The sequence below is a fragment of the Octopus sinensis genome, unplaced genomic scaffold, assembly GCF_006345805.1.
Source record: "Octopus sinensis unplaced genomic scaffold, ASM634580v1 Contig14501, whole genome shotgun sequence".
Lineage (NCBI taxonomy): Eukaryota > Metazoa > Mollusca > Cephalopoda > Octopoda > Octopodidae > Octopus > Octopus sinensis.
The window spans coordinates 27,039-39,477 of NW_021833262.1; the positions used below are offsets into that span (position 1 = coordinate 27,039).

The 12,439-nt window shown below is 34.2% G+C and overlaps 2 protein-coding genes across 2 annotated transcripts; one reads left to right on the plus strand and one right to left on the minus strand.

Annotated features, from left to right (window-relative positions):
• Window positions 1–4,281: 4,281 nt before the first annotated feature.
• LOC118761512 (peptide chain release factor 1-like) lies at window positions 4,282–5,123 on the plus strand. Its single transcript, XM_036499511.1, has 3 exons — window positions 4,282–4,540; window positions 4,574–4,647; window positions 4,761–5,123. Exons 1-3 carry the CDS (start codon window positions 4,282–4,284, stop codon window positions 5,121–5,123), a joined length of 696 nt encoding a protein of 231 aa, XP_036355404.1.
• A 1,474-nt stretch (window positions 5,124–6,597) lies between these two features.
• Window positions 6,598–7,805, minus strand: LOC115230120 (serine/threonine-protein kinase NIM1-like). Its single transcript, XM_029800340.1, has 2 exons — window positions 7,618–7,805; window positions 6,598–7,414 (listed from the first exon to the last, which is right to left on the minus strand). Exons 1-2 carry the CDS (start codon window positions 7,803–7,805, stop codon window positions 6,598–6,600), a joined length of 1,005 nt encoding a protein of 334 aa, XP_029656200.1.
• Window positions 7,806–12,439: the final 4,634 nt, after the last annotated feature.

The following is a 12,439-nucleotide window of genomic DNA, read 5'->3' on the forward strand; positions in this document are numbered from 1 at the left end:
AATAGTTTTTTGAAGTTGTTCTTGACATGACACAATTTGGATAACTTTGTGGGAAGGACGTGGAGGAGATCTTCCTCAAATAGTCTTAACTTGTGTCTAAATCATTATTTATTAGTACCCGACCTAAGTTTGCTAATTGAAGACTGAATTTGAGAAATATTGTCGTGTATCTCGTCGTGGGTGAGAACCGCGTGGAAAAACTTTCCAGAACGTTGTCCTACGTTGAGGGAAATTTGTTGTTCGATAGCGTCGGCATGTGTGGTCATCTGGACTGGTCATAGACACGATACTAGCTCGTGCATTTTTAGGAATTCGGAGGTCAGTTCTCCCTCTGAGTGAAATAGATTCGATGGGAATATTTCACGGAAAATTGACTCTCGGCATAGTTCAAAGTCATTTTCGAAAAATATCTAAAATGTATATATTTGGGGACTTGTGGGACTTCCTTCAAATAGTTCATTTGGTCTACATATTACAGCATATATTACTCAAAGGAGTACTAATCTGCATTCCGTGGCTCATATATGTATATTTCTAAAGTGGATGTGTAGAATGTACATCTTTGACAAGTTTGAAGTCGTGTTTGGCTGAATTTACATCAAACGTCTCAGCACAACGAGAATTTACAAATTTATGTCCCCAATCGTCAGAGAGAAATGTTTGTGGAAGGCTGCTGTTTGGGACAGAGCCAAGTAAGGTAGTAAGACAAGCCTATTTATATTACATATGAGCATACATCGGGCTTAGGTAAGCGTCCATTGAGTGAAGAGATGTAACTGACACCTTTTAAAATAACCAAAGTATATATACGCTCTTTTTTTATTTCGAGATGATGTTCACCATGAGGTATAGCGGGTCTGTTCATCTATATTAGTTTGTATATTTTTATTTAAAATATATTTAATTATTTCAACTTAATTAATTTTAAAGATTTGTATGAAAAATTCATAAAATATATTTAGGTTGAGATTTAAAAAATTAATTTATTCATTTTATTATAATGAAGCAATACATAAAAGCGAGTATTTCAGAAGATATAACTCACTGATGAGGTGCATTTCCTTAATCTTTTTATGAAATATGGAATCGGCATAGTAAAAAATTGTCAAAAATATTTAGTTCAGTCAATTATATCTGCAAAATGGTTTGTCTTTTTTGGTTCATTGTTTTCTGTAAAATTTTCGGTACTTGTAGATTTCATGCTGCACGAAATAAGGCTCTAACTTAATTTTGGAAAATTTTTTTGATTAAAAATATGATATTTTAAAAGAAATTACAATGCCGAATTTATAAATATTATTATAAATTTTTTAAAAAAAAATTTAAATTCTTAACGTCTTAATGGTGTTAAGACTATACCGACAAAGACTATACGACAATTTTCTAATGTCTGTCTCTTATTTCACTTTTTTGGTTGTGACCGGCAATAGACTTTTGGTGCTCATAGCCAACCTTTGCCAAACAATTGTTTTGGAAATATTTTTGAGACAGCTAGGTTATTTCTGTTTTTGGCTAATTTTATTGCTATGAACAAGCCGGACGGTGACATTCGCCATATAGCAACGTTTGAGAAGACTTTCTGTCAAAATCGGAGGTTTAAAAATTGTCTTTTCTGCCAGCAAATTTTTGCTATCTTTTCAGCGGAGGGTTGTATTAACTGGGCTTTTGAACCTGCCGCTCATGGCATCTGTCACATTTTTCTTCGAAACAAAATTCCTTTTCTCTTAAAAATTGATGTCTCAAATACGTTTAAATCAGTCCGCCGTGATCATCTTATCGAAGATGTTTACACTAATTTTTTCTGTTTATTTCCCATTTCCCACGTTGCCCACTCTGTCCAGGTTATTTTTTATCTGGAGATAGTATCATTTGGTTTAAATCGGAAATCAATTTTTGGTACTTGACACGTCACCTTTGAGGGGCCATAAGGTTTTGAGTGACGTCGTCTAGGTCATTTCCTGTTATTTGATGACGGGTCTATCGCTCAACAGGAATTAGTCGAGGTAATCAGGATTGCCGAAGGCATTCCCAATTTCAATAGATCATTTTCTGCTATTTACAGGATCATCAAAGATTTTTCAGATACAAATATTTAAGATCTAACTGTATCTGGTTTTCAGTCAAATTGTTTGATTGCATGATCAATAGGATTTTGTTTCTGAGTACTCGTTTGGGCCTCTTTTTCTTAAAAAATTGTCTTTTATTTTGAAACTTACTTTGTTTTGTTTCCTCCGAAGCCCTGTCTAGAATCAATGAAGTAATTTCTTACACCTTGCAGGTTCAAAGAGTATCCGGTCTTGTAAAGACTAGACTTTTCCGTCTTTCAGATGGGGATTGCTATTTCGCGATTTTCCCAACTCTGTTCTTCTCCGAAAACCTGGAATTGTCAGATTCCTGACTACTTTTGGCATCTGGTTCGACTTAAAACTGGAAATTTCTCGATTCTCTTCTTTACTTCAATTTCTGTTAATACAATAAACCCTCTTGAATCCGCCATTTTTGATTACTGCCTGAAATGTGGCGAATTCGAGGGGGCTTATCGATTTTTTAATTATTTCCTTATGAACGCATGAAAAATTGTTTATTTGAAAAAATCAGTAATTTTACTTTTTAATCTAAATTTTCTTAGTTTTTACTAATTTATTCTAACATGTTTAAAGTTTCCATGTTTATCAAATTCAGTTTAAAATAGTCCAATGCGCGAAAATAATCTACAATATCCATATTTTCATTTTTGTCGGTCTCAATTACATTTGTCATCAATCCTATCATTGCGAGAAACTTTCGAAATTGTATCATCTTGAAACATTTCAATTAATTCGTTTTTTCACTGTAGCCGTATTCAATAAAATCCTGCTCAGTCAATGGGTCGTTAATTTGTAATTTTTGTTTAGACTAGGTTTGGTTATCCAATTATGTCGTGTCCGACCGTTGGAGATCCCATAAGCTAATTTTCTCCACTTATCTCGGTCATTCGCGATTTCGAGAAGTATTGATAAAGGCAATCCCGTGACTAGCTATCGAGTTATCTGTCGGCCGAGACTTCTCTTCCCAGTAATTTTGCTCAGCATAATGGTTCTTTTCATTGAATTAGAGTGGGCGACATGTCTAAAGAACGCCTATTTGTGTTTTACGATTTTTCCTCATTTTTTGCATGCTTACTTGAAACAATTTTAAATTGTTTTGGTTCTACATTTTTATGAAAAAATGAGTGAAAAATATTGAATTCATTAATATAACAGACTTGTATGCACTAAAAGAGTCTACGCCAACTTCAATTTTGTTAATAATTTAATTGAACTATAATTTGTTAAAATTTCCTTCAACAAATTTAATGACTCCTCTGTCTAGTGGCCGCAAAAGTGAAATTGATCTCGCGTGTAAAAAATAAAACTTCAATTCTCTTCAGAGTAAATGCTATTTTATGTGACGGGAAACGAACAATAACCAACAAAATGTTTTTTTTCTTATCTATTTTGAGTTCCCATTTAATTGATTAAAAAAATTTTGTATCCATCCATGCTCTGTTTGAATTTGTATATGCGAGATAAATTTCAATATTATTTTCTTTGAAACATCCGGGTTTCTTTTATTTCTCTATCATTAATAGATGTCGGATCCGTTTGTATTAGTGCATAGCATAATTGAAAATCTGTCTTTTACCATTTTGAAACCATTTTTTGGCTTTGTGCATACACTTTGTGAAGGAATTGTTTTGTAAAAAATTTATGTTTCCTCAGCGTTGTGTAAATTTTCAATTTCATATTTTAGATTTTATCTTTGATCAAAAAAAATCATTAATAAATTTTTCCTTCGGTTTGCAATTTTCTTAATTTTTGATCATGTCATTAAAATTTTTCCAGCCAGCCTTCAAATTAAACCAAAAAACACAAAAATCTGCACTTGCTTTATAACTGAATAATCCCTCCATTTCTGCAAAAAAGTGCAGACCTATTGACTATCGAGTGGAAAAAATGATTACCAAACACAGGCATGGAATCAAAATTACTAAAGAGGAGAGAAATTCAGGCAGTATCCTCATAATTTAAGAAAATTATTTTTATGAAGACAGTATGATAAGTGAAGAACAAGAGGCGTCATTAATATGTAAAGTAAGGATAAAAGAGAGGCGGTGGTCATTTCTTTTTCTAAAGAAAAATTAAACTCAAAAAATAGCAAGTTAATTAATTAATCATTTTGAATTAGTCAAAAATAAATAAAACATACTATTTTATTGAACTATTAATTTATAATAAATTTGTTTTAGTGTGTCATATCAATATGAGGAATGTTAGGCTGATATTATCCCGCACATTTACTTATAGAAGTGTGGGAGTATCTCCTAATGCTCTCCCCATTCTATTTCCTGAAGATACTCTCATGAATAATTATTTCACCGACGTGTATAACAAATATATCAAACTCGGAAGACGCCAAACTCAATATGAGAATGAAATTCTCCAATTTGATGAAATATACACTGAAATATGTAATTTAGTGAAACTATTGGAATACAGAGAAGAGTTAACAAAAGTCATAAGTATAGTATACTATTTTTCAGTCTTAGAAACAGGCGACGATATTAGCGAGTTAGCAGAAAATGAAATGTCCTCCAACTTTGAGCGGATAGAAGAAGGAAAAAATAAAGTAACTCTACAAATATAGTCTATTATTTTTATGTTTCAATTTAATCTTGTATATATAAAATATAAATTATTTTATTAGTAATAAAAATTAATTTCCGATCTATTTTCAATTAGTTAATTCAAGTTTCATGTCAGAAAATAATGCACGATGATACCTCGGTAATTATCGAAGTGGTGGATGGAGTAGGAGGGTCCGAGTCAAACATATTCAGTAGAGAACTGCTATCCTTGTACCGTCGATTGGCGGAGGATAACAACCTGTCATACAATTGTGTTAGTCAAAATGAAGCCCAAATAAGTGGAGGTGGTGTATATGGTCTCTTTGGCCATGAAGGAGGAGTTCATAGAGTTCAGCGTGTACCACTGACTGAACGAAGTGGTCGTGTCCATACAAGCACAGTAGCAGTTTGTGTACGTCCAATGTTTTCTCAGGTTCTGCAAGTGATCATTACTAAAGGTGGATGTGACTTTGACTGAGAAAGATGTCGAAATCCAGACCTTCCGTGCCTCGGGACGCGGAGGCCAACATGTTAACAAATCTAACACAGCAGTCCGCATAGTCCATAAGCAGACTGGGATTGGAGTAGATAACCAAGAAGAGAGGTCCTTGCCTGCAAATTTGAAGAGGGCAATGTCTAATTTACGAAAACGGTATTTGAATGATGATGAATGACAGAATTGAAAATATTGAGGAAAGGAAGATGAATGAAGTGATGGAGGGGCAGAGAAGTGCTCATTTGGCTAATCGGGAACGTTCTCAAAAAATTCGTACTTACAACCAGCCACAAAACAGGATTACCGACCACCGAATATCTCATTCGATTTTTGGCTACAACGATTTTTTCACTCGTTCCGATAAATTGGCTGAATTAGTGAATGTGCTTAATCTAAATTCTCCCATTTCTCTGCTTAGAAATTATATCGAACATTTTAATAAAACGAGTATTTAGATACAAGATTATTATTAAAAAATTTAAAGTGTTTTTTCTATAGTGTTAACGTTTAGGTTCTCAATTTACATTGTAAAATTTACATTGTAGTATTTAATTTTTTACACCATTGTTTTTATTTTTATGTAAGAGCTATAAATATTGGTTATACAAAATGATTTATTGAAGTGATTGAATGAAATCGGACAAGAACGCTATTTTAAGTAATACTTACATTCCAGTGATTTTTGTGAGCTACCCCATCTTCACTCAAACATCTAACGTAATATCTTATTGTTTTTATAGGATAAATTGTTAAATGTCATATCATTCTAGAATTACATTAGAACTAACATCATTATTTAAATACCTACGGCTTCTCATTTAGAGACTCTCGATCGCTAAATTCTTTGGCTATAGACTGTCATTAATTATTTGACTTTTTGAAATAAGTTAGTGTTCTAAAATTTTGTATTTTGGCTTACATGAAATAAACTTACATATATTTATTCCTTTTAACGATTTAAAAGAGTTTTTCATCCAATAGATAACAACTTAGTATACTAAAAATAGTGATCGAATTTCAATTTCTAATTCAACTGAATTTTATGATAAAGCTAAAAAATTACTTAGATAGAGATAACCAAAAAGTGCTGATGGACTTCACAATTCGACTGTTATCAACGAACTTTGAATAAGAACTTAAAGTAAGTATTAATTAATTAATTTTCTTCTTGGTCGGTACATCCTCTATTTGCACAGTGATTCCGGTAGGCAAGCTTCAACGTGGAGACTGTGGATTACAAGAACATCACCTTCACTGTCCTCGACATTGGTGGACAGGTCAACATCTGCAGTCTGTGGAGTCATTTCTACGAGGGGTCCCAGGTAGTCTACGTGCGTCACTTAAGGGACTCATCTATGTCGTCGACTCCAATGACCGACAGAGATCGCGATCAACACAAGGACATTAAGACATTTTCCTCTATTAAAATCAAGAATGTATTGCAAATAAAATTATATTATATAATGCTGCAAAAACGAGATCGGTTTTTAGAAGGTTTTCGGAAATTAAATTTTTTAGAGGAAATAAATTTGATGGACGGTTTCCTGTTGGGCCTATTCTTTAAATTGTGAAGCAAAATGCGGAAAGTGCCTGCGACCGATCCGCGAGTGTTCATTTTATTCCTAAAAATGACCTCATTGTCAATTCCCAGGTCGTTGAGCATGTCTTTGGCCCGGAGTTCTGTCTCTGTGACTGAAGGACGGTCGAAGGCAGGATAAAGTAACTTTTTCTGATGGGAATGGCGAGGAGTCTGCCATTCTATCCACTCAAACTGGCATATTCGATCGACCTCCGGTCTGGTGTGTGGGTCGGGTTGAAGGAGTGCGGAGAGGACTTGTTTGCACGTGTCAGAGATTTTGGAGTGAATGTGTAGGGAGGCCGCTCTGACAATTGCAGTGTCCTCGGGGAAGATGAAGGTCCCACTAATCATATAGTAGAGGAGCACTCCCAACGCCCACACATCAACTTTGAATCCGTCATATGGTAGTTTCATGACCAACTCGGGGGCGGAATAAGCGAGAGTGCCGCAGGGGACAGTGAGGAGACAGTCCGAGCTGTATTTAGTGGCAAACCCAAAGTCGGCCAGTTTGAGGACATTGTCTCCGAAAAGTATATTTTCTGCTTTGATGTCTCTGTGAGCATACTCCCGAGAGTGCTGCCATTTTACTTCACAGTCCTCACCACATACTCCACTGCGCCCACTACTTGTCGGAAGTAGGCCAAACATCCACCCTCCCCCAAACCCCCCGACCTCCTGATTAGTCCGTCCAGGTCTCCGTTCGGGGCATATTCCATTATCATGTGCAGTTTATCCGTCGTCTCGATTACCTACGGAGAGCACTCACGTTACTTCAAATAGACTCAAAATGTTCGGGTGACTCAGGTCCTCCAAAATCTGGATTTCCTTCCTCAAAAACTCCAATTCTTCCTCTTTTTGTTTTCGTTTTAATATTATTTTCACGGCCACGGGGCCTACGTGTTGTCGGGGGACTTACTGTTGGTGAGCGCGTGCTGTGCCAGTTTCACTTTCGAAAAGTTTCCCTTTCCAATATTCTTAATGAACTTGTACAGTCCAATTCTCTGTCCAAAAATGAATTCTTTCTTTACATTCTCGGACCAGAGATTCCGAGACTTGAATTGTTGGTATTTGTCATTAGAGGTCATTTGTGTGTGTACAAGTCATGTCATTTAAATGACTATTGATTTATCCACACAATACGTCTAACGAACTCACACAACAACCCTCCATGTGGGGAAGAGGGGTCGATCACTGTGTAGACTGTGCAATATTAAGCAGCCCGTTTCACAATTTCTCAAAGTGACATCTGAGAATACTCCTCCTAATAACGATGTTATTTCTCACAAATCAAGAGATCCTTATGCAACATTGAGGGACGCAGAACGCCTTTTCCGGGAAAATTGGAAGCCTCCTCAATGGCTAAGTTCTTTCTGATTTGATTTTCCACAATGGGCTTTTATAGTCTCAACGCTATTAGTCTCTTTCTAATTGAACACACAAGTCTCCTATTTCGTTTTTTGTACAACTGAATAAAGATTGCTTTAAACTGACGGAGTGACAAGTTTGAGCCATTTTTTCCTACTGCCTGGTTTGCATTGTACGTTTTTCTTTTCTTGACACTTACCTATTTAATTGTCAAATTTTCAATTTGTGACAATTTCCAATAATATTATTCAAATTTATTAATAAGTTTTCGCGTCGAATGACTATATGGATTTCATTTTATGTTTCACTTGTCTAATTCTGACAACGAGTGTAATTGACTATCAGAAAACTTTCCAACTGGATTGTGCCAACTTTAACTTCAAACTGAACTATAATCAGGGCTGTTTAATCCTGCAATCTGCCAGTTCTCGTTATGAAGATATTGTCTTGAACACCCGACTCAGTCCCCTACAAGAGCACAGTGCACCCAAACATGAGCAAAGTATATATTTGGTGGATTAATTCATAAGGGAGCCTATAGCAAGGAATTGGTTTATACGCCAGACGATATCAAGGAGATTGTTCAATATGCGGCCTTAAGGGGGATTAGGGTCATCCCTCAGTTTAATTTGTTTGGTAAAAGTCTCACTAATATAACAGATGATCTATTTCCGTTGCGCAAAGAATACCTGACATAGTATTATCCAACGGAATTATGAACTATCGAATAAATAAATCCACCACTTTCTTATTGAAATTAATAGACGAGTTAGAACAACTATTTCCAGACGAATATTTTTACGTGAAAATGCCAAAATTCCCGTACCTAATTTTTTTCATTTCATTGACAGAATGTTTGTTTTAAAAAGTCACTTTTAAAGCAAATAGAATAAACCGCAAAATTATATATGATCCAACCCCTACTTCGGTGATGACCCTCACGAGCCTTTGAGATATTATTATGACGGGGACCGTAATCAGGACATTTTTCTTATTGTTTCAGTCTGACACGATGATCTAAAAGGAGAAAAATCAGAATCAACCGGTAAATTTAACGGGGAATCAGGACGTTTTGTACAGAGTTCAAATAAAAATAATTTTGAAAAATCTAAAAAGACTACAGTTTACCCTCTATTGCTCGCCAATTCTATTGCTCGCCATTTCTATAACTCGCCACTTTTTTGGAAAAAATGCCATTTTTACTAAGGAAATTCCATTGCTCGCCAAATTCTCTCACTCGCCACGTTCTAGTATTAAAAAATTAAAATTTATTATTAAAAAAATAATTTTTTCAAATATTTATACCGCGTGTTTTTTTTGTAACATGAGGAAGTGCTCAAGATTATCTTATGATCAAAAAAGAGAAATTATAAATTATCTTATTGATAATTCTTCTCTAAGTCTAAGGCACGCCTTAGAGAAATTTTTTCGTCGCGTTTCAAAAAATCAATTTCGAGACATGCAATTAACGATCTTAAATTGAACAAACAGAAGATTCTTGGAATTAATCCAATTTATGGGAGAAGTTCTCGTTTTTCGAAACTTAGATATTCAGCAATTGATTCTGAAATCATTGCCTGGATAGATTACATGGAATCTATTGGAGTTTGCCTCAATGATGAGATAATTTTGTCGAAAGCAACTGAAATTGCTGCGTTAAACGGTCTCTTCGAATTTAAAGCCAGTATAGGATGGCTTGAAAAGTTCAAAAAAGGCACAATGTAAAACTAAGAATTTTTCATGGTGAATTGGGATATACTGTGGATGAGTTCAAAGACCAAATCGAAGACTTTAAAAAAATTATCTCTTCTAAAATAAATGAATATGGTTCAGAAAATGTTTATAATGCCGACGAAACCGGCGTATTTTACAAGACCATTCCATCAAAAAGTGTCTGCAGGAAACGCCGATCAGGACAAAAATTACTTAAAGATAGGTTTAACATTTTTAGCCAATTTTCAGATTTTCATTAATGCTTTGCGCAAATATGACTGGATCCGATAAAAGAACCCCTTTGATGATCGGGCAGTTTAAGAAACCAAGGTGTTTTAAAAACTTGAACGTTGATGAATATTTACAATACCGGAATTCTTCAAAGGCTTGGATGAACATGGAAATATTTAACGAATGGTTGTATAATTGGAACAAGACTCTCAAACAAAAACAAAAAAAGATACTTTTGGTTGTAGACCATTGTCCTTCGCATAGAACAACAATCGAATTAAGTATGATAGAAGTTTTATATTTACCAAAAAACACGACTACTGTGGATCAAGGAATCATTTGATCATTCAAATCTCATTTCAACAAATTTAAATTTAAACATATAATTGAACAAATAAACTACGGTGACGCAACTATTGAATGCTATAAAAAATTAACCCTGAAAGATGCAGTCTTATTTTCTTATCTAGCCTGGAAAGATGTGTCAGTGGATACAATATCAAAATGTTTTCAGCACGCCAAATGGGAAAACAGAATTGAAGAACCTATTATGGGAGACCATAAAATAAAAAATTTCGAACAAATTATAGAAAAATTAATGATCACAGATCCCATAAAAGAGGAGGAGTTTATAGACTTTACGTACTCTGAAAATGACGAACTTCATGAATTTGTTCAAAACAATAACTATGAAAATAACGATGAAAATGCAATTTTAGACAGTTCAATTACTGAAGATTGTGAAAGAAACAACTGTATTACACATCGAGATGCGATAAAATGTATTTCGGACCTCAAAAAATATTTTTCACATGACGATAATTTTGATGTGAATATGCTAGAAAGTTTATTAAAAATGCAAAAAAATATAGAGAAAAGATCATACAAAAAAACTATAAATGATTACTTTACTTAAAATTTTGGTTTTTTAAATAAATGTTTCGGCTATTTATTTAAATGTTTAGATAGTTAAAAATTATAGAAATTTTTTGTTAATAGAAAATAGGATATTGATTATTTCTCTTACTCGCCAAATTCTCTTAGTCGCCAATTTTGGCTTGGTCCCAAAAATGGCGAGCAATAGAGGGAAGACTGTATTTGTACGGCTTCAGAGACATCATCCCAAAGCATTTTTTGTACAACTATTGCAAATTATCATAAATGCGTTAATCTGCGTTTCACACTCCAGAGTCTCGAGAGACAGTCGGTATGTAAAATTGATTCTTTGATAAAAACACATGCGAAAACACTTTAATTATGGTTTCTGGTGAATGATTATGAACAAAGAGGAAAATTATACGAAATGCAAAAAATTTTTAAAAATTAACAAACTAATCATTCCCAAAAATCACCGATTACATGATTAAAATCTCTATATAATTTTTGTAATTATACTTTAATATTCTTTATTGTTATATTGATTCCTTTTTCTATTTTTTTGTTTTAAGTGAAGTCTTTAATATATTGAGTTTTTTTTCTCGACTTTCAAAGATATAAATTATATAAATCTGAGTGCTTCCGGATTTAGCGTGGCGTTATGGGGTCCACCATGTCAGTTGGAAAATTCCATTTGGATATGGCAACGCTCAGGAGGCACTTAATGCCTACCGAAAAAGGACTTCTAGATCTCTGGCCCTGGGACATCGTCGTCTCTGTCCAATTATTGTGAGCAGGATTGAACCTTTCAGAAGGATCTCCCTCTCTTGATTCGGGGGATCACGGGGGATTATAATTAACTGGCTTACCCTGGTCCTTTGGTCAATAAAATGTGTTAAATGTGTGTTCACTATAGACCAGACATCACCAAACTACGTTCTGCGAGTGCAAAAAGTTTGGTGACCCCTGCTATAGACAATAGTGAACATGATGTTTTAACGTGGACATTTTGTTCACTATAGAGTGGGTTGACTGTAGTTAAATCCGAAGTCACAAAATCGCGAGGAAGGTAGAATCGGAGAAGATAAAAAAGGTCGAAAATGGGTACGAATTTGTTATAAAATTCGTGGTCGATGAAAATTGTTTCGTTAAAAACGCTAAAGACGGTAATTTAAATAATATATAGCGAATAAACCCTTAATAGAGATAATGAATGAAATGGACATGGCAAAAGACTTACCTTCTAAAAGAAGAAGAGAAATTATAAAATTTCTGGATTAATATATTTCATTGGATAGTGCGGCCCCGAGAGTCTTTTTTGCGGACGATTTCCAAACTTTTAAATAAATTTTGAATATCAAATTAATATATTTTAACTACACGTGTTTGTAGATATATTTTAGGCCAACAAAGAAATATCGAACATTGTCTCAAGAAAATAGAGAATATCAAATAGAATGGGAAGAAAAGTTTTTTTCGTTTCGTTGAAAGTATGGTAAAGGAGCAGCTTTATCATTAATTTATTGAAAAATTT

Bases quoted from the DNA above. Each gene is read 5' to 3' on its own strand.
- LOC118761512 (XM_036499511.1), top strand. From the start codon at position 4,282: ATGAGGAATGTTAGGCTGATATTATCCCGCACATTTACTTATAGAAGT. The intron at 4,541-4,573 runs GTATAGTATACT...TCTTAGAAACAG, and splicing joins AGAGTTAACAAAAGTCATAA to GCGACGATATTAGCGAGTTA. The intron at 4,648-4,760 runs GTAACTCTACAA...ATTTTCAATTAG, and splicing joins TAGAAGAAGGAAAAAATAAA to TTAATTCAAGTTTCATGTCA.
- LOC115230120 (XM_029800340.1), bottom strand. From the start codon at position 7,805: ATGACCTCTAATGACAAATACCAACAATTCAAGTCTCGGAATCTCTGG. The intron at 7,415-7,617 runs GTAGGCCCCGTG...CCCCGAACGGAG, and splicing joins AGTAAGTCCCCCGACAACAC to ACCTGGACGGACTAATCAGG.